Source organism: Bos taurus, chromosome 8 (genome assembly GCF_002263795.3).
Source record: "Bos taurus isolate L1 Dominette 01449 registration number 42190680 breed Hereford chromosome 8, ARS-UCD2.0, whole genome shotgun sequence".
In the NCBI taxonomy this organism is placed as follows: Eukaryota; Metazoa; Chordata; class Mammalia; order Artiodactyla; family Bovidae; genus Bos; species Bos taurus.
Window position 1 is genome coordinate 103,319,249 of NC_037335.1, and position 18,006 is coordinate 103,337,254.

General features: G+C 53.5%; 1 protein-coding gene across 3 annotated transcripts; it reads right to left on the reverse strand.

Moving 5' to 3' along the window:
• Nucleotides 1–3,534: 3,534 nt before the first annotated feature.
• Nucleotides 3,535–11,257, reverse strand: KIF12 (kinesin family member 12). Of its 3 annotated transcripts, none has more exons than XM_003586439.6 (19): nt 11,216–11,257; nt 11,080–11,145; nt 10,904–10,982; nt 10,616–10,743; nt 10,420–10,495; nt 9,650–9,784; nt 9,350–9,485; nt 8,294–8,385; nt 7,967–8,123; nt 7,164–7,282; nt 6,977–7,081; nt 6,292–6,394; nt 6,119–6,209; nt 5,833–5,919; nt 5,366–5,456; nt 5,196–5,294; nt 4,467–4,567; nt 4,252–4,370; nt 3,535–3,947 (listed from the first exon to the last, which is right to left on the reverse strand). In XM_003586439.6, the coding sequence occupies exons 1-19, from the start codon at nt 11,239–11,241 to the stop codon at nt 3,847–3,849; spliced, it is 1,911 nt and encodes a 636-aa protein (XP_003586487.3). In that variant the 5' UTR covers nt 11,242–11,257; the 3' UTR covers nt 3,535–3,846. The 3 variants fall into 3 exon arrangements, with proteins under 3 accessions (XP_003586487.3, XP_015328200.2, XP_015328202.2); XM_015472714.3 differs by having other exon boundaries at nt 7,967–8,159; XM_015472716.3 differs by lacking the exon at nt 5,196–5,294 and having other exon boundaries at nt 7,967–8,159.
• Nucleotides 11,258–18,006: the final 6,749 nt, after the last annotated feature.

Below are 18,006 nucleotides of genomic sequence, written 5' to 3' on the forward strand. Positions count from 1 at the left end.
TCTTCTAAGTTTGACAGTTCTGGAGAACTGCTACCCTATGTCATGGGGGCCAAAGAACATCCCCCAATTCCAAAATTCTGGGGAAAGTCAGGAGTGTCCTGTGGGATCTACAGTTCTGAGTAATGACAATCCTGGGATCCTGCGGACTTCCTCCAGGGTTAGGGACTCTGGACAAGCTGCAATTCTTGAGTAAGGATGCTGAGAGGGAGGTAGACACACGGTATATGACATGGGGGTAGTGAGGACTCATCGCCTTCAGTCCTGTATCTATCTCTGGGAAAGTAAGTAGGGATTTTGCTGAACTGGAACCAGGAAACTTGAAAATCGTGGCTGGCTCCAGCGGGGGAAGAAATTGTCCAAACAAGAATGAACCGGCCACAGCCAGGGTCCCCCTGGGTGGTCCTGTCCATGCTTCCCAAGGCTGCCAAGGAAAACTTTCACGCTCAGTTCCAGGGGCCTCCTCTGCCTGAGGCTAGAGACCTCCCAGCAAGCAGGGGCACATACAGTAAGTGAGATAAGGAACCTGGGGAGTGGAAGAGTCCCGGCTCAAACCTGCCGAGCCACACAAGCTGATGCAGCGTCAAAACCATCTAGAGCAGAAACAAGTGGCTTTACGGCGATTATTAGGCTCCCCCTCCTTCCACCCTTCACATCTCTGCAAAAATGTCACCTGCGTGAGACCCTTCTTAACGCCCCTGTTTCAGAATTGCACCCGCCCTGACCCATGGACCTCCCTCCTCTCTTTTGCTCCACAGCCTTTATCACTATCTGACGTCCCATCTGTTTTGCCCATTTTCTTGTTTCTTGTCTGTGTTAAGAGTAAGGCTTCTTATGCTCCTTATTGTTAACAGTAAGGCTCCTCAATGCCGGCCCAAAGTGGTTTCTCAATTTGTTAAGTAAAATTTTTTGGAACCCAGATTGTCAATTGCATCAGATCGTCACACTGACTGAAAGCAGCTTTTGGCTAAATTGTCCACAGCAGACAAAGCCCTGTGCTGCAATCTTTCCACGTGTCAGTGGATTTAATCCCCATGACTGACCCGTGAGGGGCTACTACTATTCTTGTATCTGTTCTGCAGATGGGGTGACTTGGGCTCAAAGCAGTTAAGACACCTGCCCAGGACCACTCACGGTAAGTGATGACACTGAGACTTGAACTTATGTTACTCCATCTATGGACTGAACTCCAGCCACCCTGCCTGGCCCAGGGTCTGTGGTGTACGGCCATCACCCCACCTCCCTGGGTTCTGCCTCCGTGGACTCTAACCTTCTACAAACACCTCTCTTCTCAGTCACAGGTCTTGCCTTTCAATACCTGGCTGCTGTCGTCTCCAGCTTGGGCTGACCCTGCCGGCCCCAGCCTCAGGGACCAGCTCTCCAGACAGAGCCTCAGGAGTCAGAAGCCCTGCAATGCAGAGGCTCAGCGAGGCCCACCCCAGGCCACACTGCACACACAAGCATAGCTGAGAGGCACCCTGCTTTCTTATCTTTGGGTCCGTACTTCCATGGGACAAAGAGGGCATAACTATGGAACGTTACCTGGGCTACTTTCCACACTGGTGGGTACAAGTGTATTGGCTCTTTCCTTGCTTGGTCTTGTGCTGGGGAGTGGGATGGGAGCAATCGGACTTGATTTTCTTGACTTTTCTCGGACCAGGCCTATGAGCAGGTCTGAACACTGTGGCGGATGATGGCTATGACACCTCCCCAGGGTGTCCCCAGTCCTGATTCTCTCCAGTGGCTCCCTAGCTTGTCCTCTGGCCTCAGTATCCCTCTCCCCAAGTGCTCCCCGAGCCCGTGGCTGAGGCTGGCCTGCCTGGGGTCTTGCCTGAGCCCAGTGTCCAGTGCCCAGGTCTCAGGGGCTGCCAGCCCGAGCAGGGCTCAGGTGCCACTGGTTGAGGTGTCTCACCTCTCCCTACACCGGTCATCTCATCGGTCTCCCTCCTCCAGTTCACGCTTACCAGTCAGTGCGCCTGCCACAGTGGCCAGCATGATCTAAAGGCACCTCGAAGCTGGTAGCTACTCAAGACCCTTCCGTGGTTCCCCTTTGCCCTTGGGACAGACCCCAACTCCCAAAGTGGCTGAGGCCACGCACTTCTAGAATGGTCTTGGAAAGCTTTGGAATTCTGAACCTTTGGCGCTGCAGCCCGCTCCTCACCCCCACCTGCCCTGGGCCAACTGCCATTCACCCTTAATCATGACTCTGCTTGGCAAACCTTCCCTGATGATTTCTGACTGGGTGACCCTCTGTGCCTCCAGCACTCCGGGTTTCTCCCATCAAAGCGTGCGTGTGAGGTTGTAAATGCTTACTGTCTGCCCCCCACCAGACTGTGAGCTCCCTGGGCAGAGCCAGCTTGTCCCTGTCAGTCTTCTTTGCCACCTTGATTTACAGGTGATGCCAGTGGTGTTTACTGAATGAGTGAGTGAATGTATGAACAAACAACGGGATGAGCCACGTGGGGTCTCAGTTTCCCTAACCATAAAATGGGAGACTTAGGGTTAGCCTCGTGGCTCTTTCTGTAGTGGGGTCCTCCCACTCACGCCCCCAATTTCACAAGTCATATCTGGACTTACCTCTAACTGTGGACCCACAGCATCCTACTGGGCATGTGCCAGAATCATGATATTCCTAATCTCCTTGCCCCTCACTAGAGATCAACAGGACAGGGAGCCATGTCAAGAGGACTGAAAACCAGGAAGTGGTCCCGGGAGGGTGCGGGCCTTGCCCAGGGGCTCAGAGCAGATCTGCAGCTTCAGAAGTCAGGCCCTGTGATGCGGTACCAGGACACACGCAGCTGGCACAGAGCGTGCGAGCCCCTCAGCCCACCACCTGCCCCAGCTCAAGGCCAGAGCAGTCTCCCCCAGGCCTCCTTCATGGAGATGCTCACCACTCCCTCTCCCCATGCCTGCCAAGTGGTACACAGTAGTTGCTCAATTAAAATGTGTACAGTAACTAAAATTGTTCTCCAATTTATGGATCGCCCACCCAGGGGCTCTAAGGGTAGGGCTAATGACAACCTCCTCCAAAAGGACTTATGCTACACGCTGCACTCCCTATGATTTCAACCCTGAATATTCAAGGAAGGACTGATGCTGAAGCTGAAGCTCCAGTATTTTGGCCACCTGATGCGAAGAGCCGAGTCACTGGAAAAGACCCTGATGTTGGGAAAGATTGAGAGCATGAGGAGAAAGGAGTAATAGAGGATGAGATGGTTGGAGGGCATCATTGACTCAACGGACATGAGTTTGAGCAAACTCCGGGAGATGGTGAAGGATGGGAAGCCTGGCGTGCTGTAGTCCATGGGGTCCCGAAGAGCCAGACACAACTGAGTAACTGAGCAACACATTAAAGGGGGTTCTCCTCTATTTCAGGAGAACCTGAAATATTCCTGATCTGAAGGGGAAGGGGACAGTCATCCCTGCCTGGAGTCCTGGCCTCCTCTTCCTCAGGACCCCTCCCCTAAGAACCCCTCCTCTCTGGGTTTCTCCCAAGGGCCAGAGCCTGACTAGTCAGAAGATAAGACCAACCAGACCTGGAGCTGATGTCTCTCTTTATTCATATACTTCATCACTTGTGGCCTGGTTTCTCCTGAATCCAGTCTCATTTCTCCAAGTCTGGGGTGGCACCCACCCTTTGCATCCCCAGTCTGCCCCATCAGCCCCCACGCCCAGGCCTGGTCTCTGCCCAGGCCAGCTGCAGACTGGAGCAGCAGCTGCTACGCCATTGAACAGATGGAGAGACTGAAACCCAGCATGCAGAGCCCAGCCCAAGGCCACATGAAGGTCTCCTGGGTTCCCACGCTGCCCACACAGGCACGGAGGGCCTGGCTAGGGCTCCGTGTGCCCTCAGCGAGGGGGTGGCTGGCTCCGGCCACGTCGCAGGGAGGTGCCAATTTGGTCTCTGAGGGCCTCCAGTCTCCGGGCCAGGTTTGGAACTGCAGCCCCACCTAAAGGGCACATGGTGCGGCTTGAGGCCATCACCTCCTTGGGCCTTGCCCACCCAGGCCCATCAGGGTCCCAGCAGCCTCTGGGGAAGTCTCAGATGGCCCTCCCAGCTCAATCTGCCATGCACACCACGGGCCCCAGAATACATCTGGGAGAGAATTCTAGGTTTGAGAAATAGAAAGATCATAGACTCTCACCACTTAATCCGCCCCCTATTTCAGAAATGGGAAGACTAAGGTTTGGAGGTGAGTTCCGGCCCAAGATCACAGAGAACGCTAACAGCCCTCCTCTCGCGCCCTTCTTCACCTCTCAGCACTGGTGATGCGTTTACCGGCCCCGCGGGCAGGGGAGGTGCAGAGGGCATCACTTTCTCCTTGGTCAGCATCTCCGCCAGAACCTGGGTCTGAGTCCACTCACTGCGACTCCTGGGCCAGGGGAGTTGGGTGGTGGGAAGTGAGCCTTCAGTTTCCCCGGCCTTTCCCCTAATCCCCTATCCCCCAGTGCCCTAGGGCTGGGCTCACCTCTCTCTCGAGCACTTGGCAGAGCTAGGGCAGCATGGGGGTGCCCAGGGCGGGGGCCGGGCGGACAGGGGCCAGTCACCTGGGGCCTTAGAGCCAAACACCTGCAGGAAAGACCAGAGTCCACAGGGCTGGGTGATCTCAGCCCTGGGTCTGTGCCCCACTTCCCTGGGGCTGATCATGATACCACGCTCCCTGCCAGGCCTGCCCTAGGGGGCACTAAGAATGTCTGGTGAGCATAAAGGGCTGGGGGTCCCTTTTCCTGTGGGCAGTGGGTGGCCCTTGTGAAGTCCTCTCTGGAGACTAGGCACTCCACAAGGGCCGGAACCACGTCTGCTCTGTGAATCCTCAGTGCCCAGAACAGGGGCTGCCACAAAGCAAGGAGTTTAGGGGAGAGTTACTGAATAAGTGAATACTCACTCATTAAGTAAATACATTCATTGACTCATTCATTCAGTGCATAAATGAGTAATGTGTAAGTGAATAAATGAATAAGCCAACAGCAGAGTAAGTTCCCAAAAGAAGGTAGAATGGGGAGGACCGAGGGCGAGGAGAGGTTAACAGCTATTTCGAACCCCGGGCAGAGAGAACCCAAAGCCAGCCACTTCCTGCCGTGACCCAGCCCAGGACCCTGGAGTCCCCACAGTTCTGGAGCCTTCCAGACTACAGACCCCTAGCTCCAGGTCTCCAGTTCTCCCTGGCCTTCCCTCCTTCCACCTCGGCCTTTCCTACCTGGGGCAGGTGGAGTTCCCTCCGTGGGCAGGCCCAGTGGGCCAGCGGTGCACGGCACAGGGGGCAGAGTTGGCAGCGGGGGCAGAGGAGTGGCGGGGCCTGCAAGAGGTCATGTCAGGGGCTCCGTGATGTCCCTGCCTCTCCCTTCCCCGGGCTGGGCAGAGACTCACGTGGCACAGGAGAGGTGGCACCATCACACAGGGACATGGTGGGGTGGGGCCAGGGCCTGGCTGCTGAAGGTAGCAGGCAGAGAGGAGACGCCTGGAAAGAAGGGTGGGCTCTGTCTGCCTTGAGCCCTCAAAGCTACCACCAGCCTGGCACCCAAGTCCTGCTTTTAACAAACGCTCGTGGAGCCCGAACTACATGCCGGGCACTGTTTTCAGATCTTTACATATGAATTCACGCCATCCAGTCTTTAGGACAATCCCGGGAGGCAGGCACTGTATCGCCTCCGTTTTACAGAAGGAAAATCCAGGCAGTGAGAGGTTAACGGACTCACCCAAGGTCACACAGCTGGTGGCAGAGCTGGGGTCTAAGCCCTGGGGGTCTGGATCCAGAGGGCAGATCTGGCTGAGCCACCCCCTTTCCCACCTGCCCTCCATCCTGAAGGCTGGTCTCAGCCGGCAGCCGCGCTCACCGCTCCAGCTCGCGGACCTGTTGGGCCAGGATGCGCTGCTCGCCATGGGCCAGGTCCCGGCTGCTCTGCAGCTGCTTCTTCTCTTTCCTGGGAGGCAGGGCCGGCGGGGGCATCAGTCAACTCCTCCTCACTGCAGCACAGTATGAGCCCCAGGAGGCAGGCGGGGACAGAAGAGGAACCGGCGGGGGGCAGGGGGCGGCGGGGGGGACCAGAGAGGGGAGACATCTTGGCAGAGGGGGCCCCGCAGTGAGGGGTGGGCCACAGAGTCCGGGCTAGGGGAGTCTACCTGAGCCTCTCATTCTCCAGCATGAACTCCTGCAGCATCCCGTAGAGGTTCCGCTGAGCCCAGGCCGCCCGGGCCCCACTGAGTCCAGAGGCTGCAAGGAAGAGGGAGGCAGCTAGAACCCCAGGAGCCCCAGAGCCGATCCTCATTTCACCCCCACCCCAGGGAGCTCATACCCTTGGGGTCCATTTGGCCCAGTTGGGATCGCAGGTGAAGGTTCTCCTCCTGCAGCTGCAATAGCTCAGTCTCCAGGTGCTGGGGCAGCTTTGCCTTGGGGGGCTGCAGAGAAAGAGGCCAGGGCTGCCATCTACGGTTGCACAGGTTTCGCACTGCACAAGGCGGTCTGGGGTAGGGGAGTAAATGGAGCCTAAAATCCAGCCCAGGCTCCACTTGCCCACTTGGAATCCTGGCCCAGGGTTACATATACTTGGCGGGGACACCTTGTCCTAATGGCAGCAAAGTGCCATGTGGCCTCGGCTGTCTCCCTGGAAAGCCTGCTCTAAACTGCTCCCTGTCCAACCCCAAACTCACTTCTGTCCAAACTTGGTCCAGATTCTGACCCCAAATAAGACCCCACCTCAGACTCCAACTTAACTCAGACTTAGTCACGATACCAGCTAGGATGTTGGCTAGACTCTGAAGCATGTCCTGAATCAGACTCCAAGCCTAAACCTACCCTAACCCTGACTGCAACCCCACCCTGCCCAAGCATAACCCCATCATCAAGATTTCAACCCTGATCCCTGCTCTGACTCAGTCTCAGACTTCAACCGTGGCACTGACTCAGTCTCCAGCTGTTGGATGGTGCCCACCACCTCCCCTGCCTGTCCCTCTGCTCTGCCTGTGGCTCTCTCCACTCACCCTGGGGGCCTGTGGCCGAGTGGTGACCCGCTGAGCTCGGCTTGCATATCGCAGGGTGCTGAGGGTCTCGGGAAGGCACTGGGCTGAGGGGGACACGCAGGCCACCTGGGGAGGACTGCCCCTGAGTGCCCGTCTCTGGGAGCCCTCCCTCAGGACCCAGCCCTCCCTCCCAGCCTCCCGTGGATACCATGAGGGTGACCCCATGCCCCCCTAGCGAATCTGCCAGCAGCTTGGTGAGCTTGCTGTCCCGGAAGGGGATGTGGCTCTGCTTCCGCTGAGGGTCCAGCAGCAGCGAGATGCAGTGACCTGGGTGGGGAAAGCATGGTCACCCTCCATGTCCAAGGCCACCCAGTTGGTACACTGCAGAGCTAGGTCTTCACCAGGTTTGTATGTCTCTAGGGTGTCTCTTTCCATATGATCTCATTACCCATTCAGACTGCTTGGCCACCAGACTAGGGCTCCCACCTTGATCCCTAATGCCCACCAAAGGGCCTGGCAAAGGGACTTAGGTAATGTCTGACAAATGGACTGAATGAAGAGATGTTTCCTACACATCTCCCCACACACGCCGAGAGGAAGGCCAAGGTAGGTCCCAGCTATTAGAGACCTCAAGGCCAATGACCTGGGGGATGGGGAGATGGGAAGATAGGTTAGTGCCCTTCTCCTCCCTGGGCCTCAGTCTTCCCAAATACAACAAGGGTCAAGTTGAATGTCTGAGGGCTCACACTCTGCACTGAGTGTGTTTCTACCCGCCCCCCCGCCCCCCCCATTAGAATTCAACTGTATCCTCAGCGTTTATAGATCCACAAAGTTCTATGAGAGAAAGCATGAGACACCAGCAAGCTGAGGCCCCAGGGAGGCCTGTGGCTGCTGGATCATAGCTCTTTAACTCTCCTCCATTCCCAATTACTCCCCTGGCTTCCCCACTGTGGATGGCTGTGGGCGAGGCACAGAGGAAGGACTCGGGCAGTCAGTCCACTCAGATCTCACCCAGGGCCAGCAGGCTGCGGTTGATGCTGTTGGCCTCAAGCATCAGCTCCCCACGGGATCCTGTGGCCACCACCTTCTCACTGCCGGCCAGGTCTACAAAGCACAGCTTCCCCCCAGCAGGGAGTTCCCCGGTGTCCACAGGAGGCATCTGCTGGGGCTGGAGGATCAGGGCTCCATGGGGACTTGGGAGGGGCTGTCATCATCAAAATCACAGGGCCAAGGGTTTCCACTCTTACCTCCCATGCACGCCCAAGTTGGTTTATACATCTAGAGGCAGACCCTTGCTGGGTGGCCCTGGGCCGCTCCTTTCCAAGCTGAGGCACTCACAGTTTGGTGGCTGATGTAGAGTGTGAGCAGAGCATGGCTTCGGCTGGAGGCCTGGTTCAGGGTGTGAGCGGAGCTCCTTCGACGGCTAAGACCTAGAGAGGAAAAACATCCTAGAGTTGGATGTGGTAGGAAGAGCAAGTTGTCACCAATGAATAAAAAAGGAGTGAAGACATCCTGATACCTGAGGGGTCAGCTGGTGCAAAGGCACAGAGGCAGGAGTGGAATGATGGGTGTTGAATTGGGTTCTAGCTTGAACAGGTGAAAGGGGACTGGAGAGAACTGAGGGGAAGAATGTCAGTCTGATTCACATTTTATTAATATCAACATCTCTCCATTGCTGTGTGAATAGAGAGAAACTCAGGCAGAGAGATCAACTGCGAGGTATGCCACAACGCTCAGCCGGAACCCCGAGACTGGCCACAGCGGGTGCTCAATAAATAGCTGATGAATGGATGCATGAGACCAAAACAGAAGAGCCTTTAGGCTAGGGCTTCCCAGGTGGCTCGGTGGTAAAGAATCCACCTGCCAATGCAGGATTCACGTGTTCGATCCCTAGGTTCGGGAAGATCCCCTGAAGGAGGAAATATTCTTGCTGGGATAATCCCATGGACAGAGGAGCCTGGAGGGATACAGTCCATGGGGTCACAAAGAGTTGGACACAACTTAGCTATTGAGTATGCAAGAAGTATGACCTTTACTCTCACGGTTCTGGAAAGGTCTGGAAAGGGATAGGGATGTGGTTTGCTTTGTTTGATGGAGAAGCATGCACTTGAAGGGGGGGATCCCTCCAGGAGGTACAATTGAGGCTTGACCGAGGCAGAAGCCCAGTGCTGCAGAGAAGGGTGGGAAGAGTCTAGAAGGCAGTATCAGCAGGCCTGAGGGGTAGGAGTGGGGGGCACCCTTGGTTTGTATCTGAACTGTTGGTTTGCTGGCCCTTTTCTCCCACAGGGGTCATCTCTGAACCCACAGCTCCAGCGTGGGGCCCTGAAGGCACTGGGTGAACAGGTAAAAAACTTGCGTCCCACGTATCCCAAAGCAGCTTGAAGTAGCACGCACCCATTTGCAGAAGTTCCATGAGGGCCCCCAGGCTCCCAAACTCCACCACCCGCAGCTGCTCCACATAGAAGCCCCGGGTCTTGTTCCAGCGAACAGGGAGGGGCCGGGGAGCCCCCAGACTCAGCAAGTCCCGAATCTGAAAGAGGAAGGTGGAGGGTGAGGGAGGGGCCTGAGTCCTTGTTTCATCCACCCTCAGACCTTATGGTCGACAAACCCCCACCTATTCTATTTCCAGTTTCCTTGGAAAGAAATGCCTCCCTTTCCTTATGGGCTGTCTTCCTAGCCATCCCAGTCCCCCACCTGCTCATTGTAGATCTCCAGGTAAGAAGCATGGAGAGTGACAGGAACATCCAGGTGCTGCACGCGGTCTAACAGCCAGGTGAAGGTCCTCTGCATGATGCCAGCCAGGCTGGGGGGTACAGGCACCCCCTCTCCCTGGGAGCAGAAACAGCTGAGCCTGGGGCTGGGCTACCACCATCACCACCACCGTTATAATTACTCTTTGTAGAGCACTGTGCTGGGAGAAGGCAATGGCACCCCACTCCAGTACTCTTGCCTGGAAAATCCCATGGACAGAGGAGCCTGGTAGGCTGCAGTCCATGAGGTCGCTAAGAGTCAGACACGACAGAGCGACTTCTCTTTCACTTTTCACTTTCATGCACTGGAGAAGGAAATGGCAACCCACTCCAGTGTTCTTGCCTGGAGAATCCCAGGGAAGGGGGAGCCTGGTGGGCTGCCGTCTATGAGGTCGCACAGAGTCGGACACGACTGACCAGACAGCAGCAACAGAACACTGTGCCAAGTTCCCATACCCACATCTCATTTAATTCTCAGTCAGTGCTATCTCTTTCATTTTACAGATGAAAAACCTGAGAGCTAGGAAGGGGACACCTGAACCCAGGTGCTCTGGATTGGCCGAGACCCTCTACCTTCCCTGATCTTTCCTCGCCTGAAAATAAATGGAGCTGGGCTGCATCGTCCAATTCCTTTCCCTCTGGGAGTCTGCGCTCCGCAAGGCTTCTCGCCCACCCATCCCTGACCCCCGGGGGCTCTGCTAGAGCTCGGCTCACCTGGGGAGGAGGTCCGGTCAGGGTGTAGGTCTTCCCGGAGCCGGTCTGGCCGAAGGTAAAGACCGTGCAGGAGAAGCTGCGGGCCGCAGGAGTGTGGCTGTACAGAGGCTGGTGCGTGGCTGGGTCGGGGGAGAAGGGAGGGAGGGGGGCCGGGGGCGGGGCCGTGCGCGGTAGCAGCGCCCGCGGCCTCACTCACCCGCGCAGCGCCAGCTCGCCCAGACGCCGCACGCCGCACGCACGGAACACGTCATCTTGGGTGCTCGCTCCGTCCAGCACCGCGCCGAAGCGGAAAGCCACGTCCGGGCCCCCGCCCGGGGGGCTCACCTGGGGAAGGGGGCCGTAGAGAAGAGGCCGGGGCACCCTGGGGAGGCGGAGCTCGCCTCGGGGAGGGCGGGGCCTGGGGGAAATTGACCTGGAGGGACCTGGCGTGTTCCCCGAAGGTGGTTTTTTTTGGGGGGGGGGGGCGTGGTGTGGAAGTCCTCACCTGCAGAGTCCGGGTCCCTGAGCAGTGCAGCACGCTCTGCTCCCCTCGACGCAGCTCGGCAGCGCTCATGGGACGCACCCTGTGGTCGGACGAGGCGGGGAGGGGGCTGATGGTCCATCCTGAAATCTCCATCAGTCCCTTCCTAGCCGCACCCCTCCGAGCCAACCTACACCTACCTGAGCACCACCTGGATGGGCGTTTCTGGCCCCTCCGGCCCCTGCTCCAGGTTCCGCGCGGGGTCCCTGTGGCAGCAACTCGAGTTAACCATCCGTGTCCCAGCGGTTTCTTGAACCTCCCTAAATCTGTACTTACCCGTCGGGCGACCCGCGTTCCTCCATGTCCTGCTTGGCACACGGAGTTAGCTCCGCCCGAGTCTCGTTCTTTTCCCTCCCCAGTACCCTCCCCCTTCACATTGGGACTGGCTATACACACTTACATCCCCCACTCTCATCGCCCCCCTTTCCCAGGCAATCATCCATCCGGAAAGGCTCGACCTGCCCAGGGCTAACTAGTTAAAGATTTACCCAACCTCCCACCTGTGTGGTGGAAAAGTCTGGAGTTAGAGGGTTCGGGAGTCTGAGGATCTCTTGCCCTTGGCCAGTCCCATCAGGAGGGACCACCAGACCAATCTCCTCTGTGCACAGATGGGGATACCGAGGCCGGGACTGGGACAGGCTCAGCCCAGGCCACACAGTCTGAGCAGAGCATGGGACCAGGCTCTTCCTACTCTCTCCACATACTTCTTCCCTTTTGTAATCTTCCTTCCCACCTCACCCCTCCGCAGCAGTTCCAGCTGCTTCCAGCTGAGCCCAGGGAGGGGAGAGGGGTCTAGAAGGATGGGAGGGGCCCAGGTCCCAGTTCCAGGAAGATGTGGCTGGATTGAATTCCTGAGTTTAGCGGTCTACAAGGCTCTGAAGCATCTGGTTTAAACTTTGGGTCACCTGCCTCTCCAAGGCCAGGGCAGTTGTTTAACCCTCTCCTGGCCTGGCTGATGAGAGCAGCAGAGATGTCTGTGAATGTGCTGAGGTGGGGCAGTCACCCATTCAGTGCCAGTCTCCATGCAGGGCACCAGGACGAGAGAATCCCATATAGATCCTGCCCCTTCTGAGCTCACATCTTGCTAGGAAAATAGGTAAGTACAATCTAGTGTAGCGGTTTAAGGGGAGGGTGGATTTGGAGGCTTGTAGGAGCAGGAACCCTGATGGCAGAAAGTGAAGGAGAACTAAATAGCCTCTTGATGAAAGTGAAAGAGGAGAGTGGAAAAGTTGGCTTAAAGCTCAACATTCAGAAAACTAAGATTATGGCATCTGGTCCCATCACTTCATGGCAGATAGATGGGGAAACAGTGGAAATAGTGGCTGACTTTATTTTTCTGGGCTTCAAAATCACTGCAGATGGTGATTGCAGCCATGAAATGAAAAGACGCTTACTCCTTGGAAGGAAAGTTATGACCAACCTAGACAGCATATTAAAAAGCAGAGACATTACTTTGCCAACAAAGGTCCATCTAGTCAAGGCTATGGTTTTTCCAGTAGTCATGTATGGATGTGAGAGTTGGACTATAAAGAAAGCTGAATGCTGAAGAATTGGTGCTTTTGAACTGTAGTGTTGGAGAAGACTCTTGAGAGTCCCTTGGCCTGCAAGGAGATCCAACCAGTCCATCCTAAAGGAGATTAGTCCTAGGTGTTCATTGAAAGGACTGATGTTGAAACTGAAACTCCAGTACTTTGGCCACCTGATGCGAAGAGCTGACTCATTGGAAAAGACCCTGATGCTGAGAAAGATTGAGGGCAGGAAGAGAAGGGAACAACAGAAGATGAGATGGTTGGATAGCATCATCGACTCGATGGACATGAGTTTGGGTGGACTCTGGGAGTTGGTGATGGACAGGGAGGCCTGGTGTGCTGTGGTTCATGGGGTCGCAAAGAGTCGGACACGACTGAGCCACTGAACTGAACTGAACTGAGGAGCAGGAAGGTGAGAGTGGTGGGTGAGGGTGTCCTAGGCAGAAGGAACACCCTGCCGGAAGGCCAGGGTGGGAGGGGAGATGTGTGTGGCACTGAGAGGATTGAAGCTGGGCCCCACTTGTGAAAGGCACATCAAAGAATCTGGACTCATTCCCTGGAGGATCAGGAAGCCAGTGAAGGGTTACCAACAGGAAAGTGACACTGTCAACTGGTATTGACTGTTTATAATTATTGCCATTGTGGCTCTCTCTGCCTGTTTTCTGAATATTTCTGTTAATTCCTTTTCCCTCAAACAAACATTAGGATGAAAGTTCTGATCATCACCCCCTCTCAATGTAACATGATCTGTATACCATAAATGACAGCCAACTATCAGAGCAACCCAAATAGCGAATGACGTATCTTGGGTGGCAGTGAGTTCCCCACTACTGAAGGCATGCATGCAAGAGCCAGTTGACTTTCTGGGTTTATAGGGCTACTAGCTAGATATGGAGGGGGAATTAGAGAGAGCAAAGAGCCACTGCCTCCAGCTCTGCAACTAACAAACCACAGAGCCCTGGGCAGGTTATTTCCTCCTTCAACCTGTTTCCTACCCATGAAAAGAGATTATAGTTTCGTGATTACTATGAACCAGCGTAACTGAAAGTGATTCTTATGTTGTAAAGAATTATTTAAAAGCAAATCCCTGGTGAGCTCTAAGATTCTTTTCTACTCTGAAATTCCTTAATTTATTATAATGTTTTGAATAATTGAGGTAGACAGGATAAGAATTACCATCCTTGTTTTTCAAAGTGAAAACAAAAACAGGAAGCTAGAGGTAGGCAGGGGAAGTTGTCTAATGAGAAAGCAGCTGTAAATGGATGAACTGAGAGAGTTTAACCGAGAACTCAGAACTTTGAAGTCCTGAGCTTTCTGCTCCAGCAGGTTGCCCTGTTCAATCGTAAATCCAGCAAGTGAACAAGTTGCTCCTTCAAATGCTTTTAAAAGGGTTAAAGACTCAGCCACTCACATCTTAGTGTGTGTTGATTTGATCAGACTGCTGTTCCTCCTCAAACTAGAATGAGGGGAGCCACACTGAAGGGATTTTGAGCAAAGTGCCAAGACTAAGGGCGTGTGCACACTAGGGTGTGATGAGCTAGGGCTCGGTCTTTTGCCCCAAGCTCCCAACCTGGATGTGAATGTGGTCATCACTCGGTGTCCACAGGCAGGAGCCCAGTTCTGGTTCTGGGCTCTAATGGTGAAAGTGGGCATCTGCCACCCTTATGTTGAACATTCATTCAGCAAATTGGTATTAAGCCTCGTCTATGCACCAGGCTTCCAGGCATTTGAGATACGTTAGTGAACAAAACAGATAATACTAAGTGTTGGGATGTGGAGCACCAAGAATTTATACGTTACAGGTAAAAGTGTGAAAACAACTGCTTTTTGGAAAACTGTTTGGCTGCTACTACTGCTGCTAAGTCGCGTCCGACTCTGAGCGACCCCATAGATGGCAGCCCAACAGGCTCCCCCGTCCCTGGGATTCTCCAGGCAAGAACACTGGAGTGGGTTGCCATTTCCTTCTCCAATGCATGAAAGTGAAAAGTGAAAGAGAAGTCGCTCAGTCGTGTCCGACTCTTAGCGACCTCATGGACTGCAGCCCACCAGGCTCCTCCGTCCCTGGGATTCTCCAGGCAAGAACACTGGAGTGGGTTGCCATTTCCTTCTCCAATGCATGAAAGTGAAAAGTGAAAGAGAAGTCGCTCAGTCATGTCTGACTCTTAGCGACCCCATGGACTGCAGCCCACCAGGCTCCTCCGTCCATGGGATTTTCCAGGCAAGAGTACTGGAGTGGGGTGCCATTGCCTTAGCTTTAGTATATGTTTGGCAACATATACTAAAGCTAAACACGTGCCTGTCCTCTGACCCAGCAATTCCACTCCTAGATCTGTGCCCAATAGAAATGAGTGCACGCTCCCCCTAAAGATGTATACAAGAATGTTCTTAGTAGCTTTATAGCCCTATTAGCCACCACTCCATCACCACTACCAGTTTTTCTACCTCCATCTTTGTCATCATTACCACCACCACCACCACCATCACCCCATCACCATCATCACCAGAACTACCATCAGCAACAGCCGCATAACCAGTAGGGCCCATAATTATTGGTCACTGCAACCACCAGCTCCACCACCATCAACACTGTGACCGACGTGTATCGTCTGTGTTTATTCTCTTGAGAAAATTCAATCGCACTACCTGGGCCCCAAGCCCCACATTGACCCTGGTGCTGCCTGTTACCACAGCTGGAATTGAGTCCCTCTCTGTCTTCCTTCTCCTCTTCACCCTGTTTTGAGCCTGTCCTCTACTTCCAGACTGCACCTTTTCCTTGGGAGCAGTGGGACTCTTGTGGTTGAGGGAGGGATAGACAGAAGGCACGCAGAGAAGCTTGGAGCATTTTAAAAGCTGGCTGGACCCTGCAGTCCAAGACCATCCCCAAGAAAAAGAATGCAAAAAGGCAAAATGGTTGTCTCATGAAGCTTTACAAATATCTGAGAAAAGAAAAGAAGCTAAAGGCAAAGGAGAAGAGAAAGATATACCCATTTGAATGCAGAGTTCCAAAGAATAGCAAGAAGATATAAGAAAGCCTTCCTCAGCAATCAATTCAAAGAAATAGAAGAAAATAATAGAATGGGAAAGACTAGAGATCTCTTCAAGAAAATCAGAGATACCAAGGGAACATTTCATGCAAAGATGAGCACAATAAAGGACAGAAATGGTATGGACCTAACAGAAGCAGAATATATTAAGAAGAGATGGCAAGAATACACAGAAGAACTGTACAAAAAAGATCTTCACAACCCATATAACCACGATGGTGTGATCATTCATCTAGAGCCAGACATCCTGGAATGTAAAGTCAAGTGGGCCTTAGGAAGCATCACTATGAACAAAGCTAGTGGAGGTGATGGAATTCCAGTTGAGCTATTTCAAATCCTGAAAGATGATGCTGTGAAAGTGCTGCACTCAATATGCCAGCAAATCTGGAAAACTCAGCAGTGGCCACAGGACTGGAAAAGGTCAGTTTTCATTCCAATCCCAAAGAAAGGCAAAGCCAAGGAATGCTCAAACTACTGCACAATTGCACTCATCTCACACGCTAGTAAAGTAATGCTCAAAATTCTCCAAGCCAGGCTTCAGCAATGAGTGAATCGTGAACTTCCAGATGTTCAAGCTGGTTTTAGAAAAGTCAGAGGAACCAGAGATCAAATTGCCAACATCCGCTGGATTATCAAAAAAAGCAAAAGTGTTCCAGAAAAACATCTACTTCTGCTTTATTGACTATGCCAACGCCTTTGACTGTGTGGATCACAACAAACTGTGGAAAATTCTTAAAGAGAAAGGAATATCAGATCACCTGACCTGCCTCCTGAGAAATTTGTATGCAGGTCAAGAAACAACTGACCTAGAACTGGATGTGGAACAACAGACTGGTTCTAAATCAGGAAAAAAAGTACATCAAGGCTGTATATTGTCACCCTGCTTATTTAACTTATATGCAGAGTACATCATGTGAAATGCCAGGCTGGATGAAGCACAAGACGGAATCAAGATTGTCAGGAAAGATGTCAATAATCTCAGATATGCAGATGACACCACTCTTATTGCAGAAAGCAAAGAAGAACTAAAGAGCCTCTTGATGAAGGTGAAAGAGGAGAGTGAAAAAGTTGACTTAAAACTCAACATTCAGAAAACTAAGATCATGGCATCTGGTCCCATAACTTTATGGCAAATAGATGGAGAAACAATGGAACCAGTGACAGACTTTATTTTGAGGGGATCCAAAATCACTGCAGATGGTGACTGCAGCCATGAAATTAAAAGACGCTTGCTCCTTGGAAGAAAAGCTATGACAAACCTAGACAGCATATTAAAAAGCAGAGACATTACTTTACCAACAAAGGTCCGTGTAGTCAAAGCTATAGTTTTTCCAGTAGTCATGTATGGATGTGACAGTTGGACTATAAAGAAAGCTAAGCACCGAAGAATGATGCTTTTGAACTGTGGTGTTGGAGAAGACTCTTGAGAGTCCCTTGAACTGCAAGGAGATCCAACCAGTCCATCCTAAAGGAAATCAGTCCTAAATATTCATTGGAAGGACTGATGCTGAAACTGAAACTCCAGTACTTTTTCCACCTGAGGCAAAGAACTGACTCATTTGAAAAGACCCTGATGCTGGGAAAGATTGAAAGTGAGAGGAGAAGGGGACGACAGAGGATGAGATGTTTGGATGGTATCACCGACGCGATGAACATGAGTTTGAGTAGTTTCCGGGAGTTGGTAATGGACAAGGAAGCCTGGCGTGCTGCAGTCCATGGGATCACAAAGAGTCGGACACGACTGAGCGACTGAACTAAACTGGACCCTGCAGGGGTGCCTCTCCAGGCTTCACTAGAGGGCAGCAGAGCATTGCACCAACACGGCCCCAGGCTTCCTCACAAAGGAGGCTTTGTCGAGAGCAGGCACGCTCTTTCTATACTTTTTCTCTGGAGTTTGTGTACTGTAGAGGGGCTGGCCAGCCTGGTCCTGTGGACAGGGATGAGCAGCCCCTCAAGAAGTGCTCCTCAAGAGGATGAATAAAAGCAGCATTGAGCAATCATGGGGCCCTCCCACGCGCACCCTGCTCCTGGCTCCAGCCCCTTCAATCCACTCTCCTCCCTTCAGCTCCAGCCATCCTCTCTGAGAAAACCCAACGCGGACTCCCTGGGGCCACAGAACAAGGTCTGACGTCCCCTACCTGGGACTCCAGACCATTCAGACTCAAGGCCATTCGGGTTCTGTCTCCTGCTGCCCCTTCCAGCCAGCCCTCTCCACTCCCCACCACCCTCAGCCCCTGCACCCAGCGCTCCAGCCCAAAGCTTTCCCAGGCTTTTCTTTGGCTCCTTTAAACCTTTGCCGCTGCAGTTCCCTCTGCCAGAGTGCTCCCTTCTTGCTACCTGGCGGATTTGTCCTGCAAGTCTTCCCATCCGTAGAATGCCTTTCCTGGCACCCTGGACCCACCAGGTCAGGTTGGAACCACATCTGCGTCCCCAGAGCCTCCCTCCTGTTACAACGTGGATCACACTGGATTGCTCCTCCTGTCTGTTGGGGAGC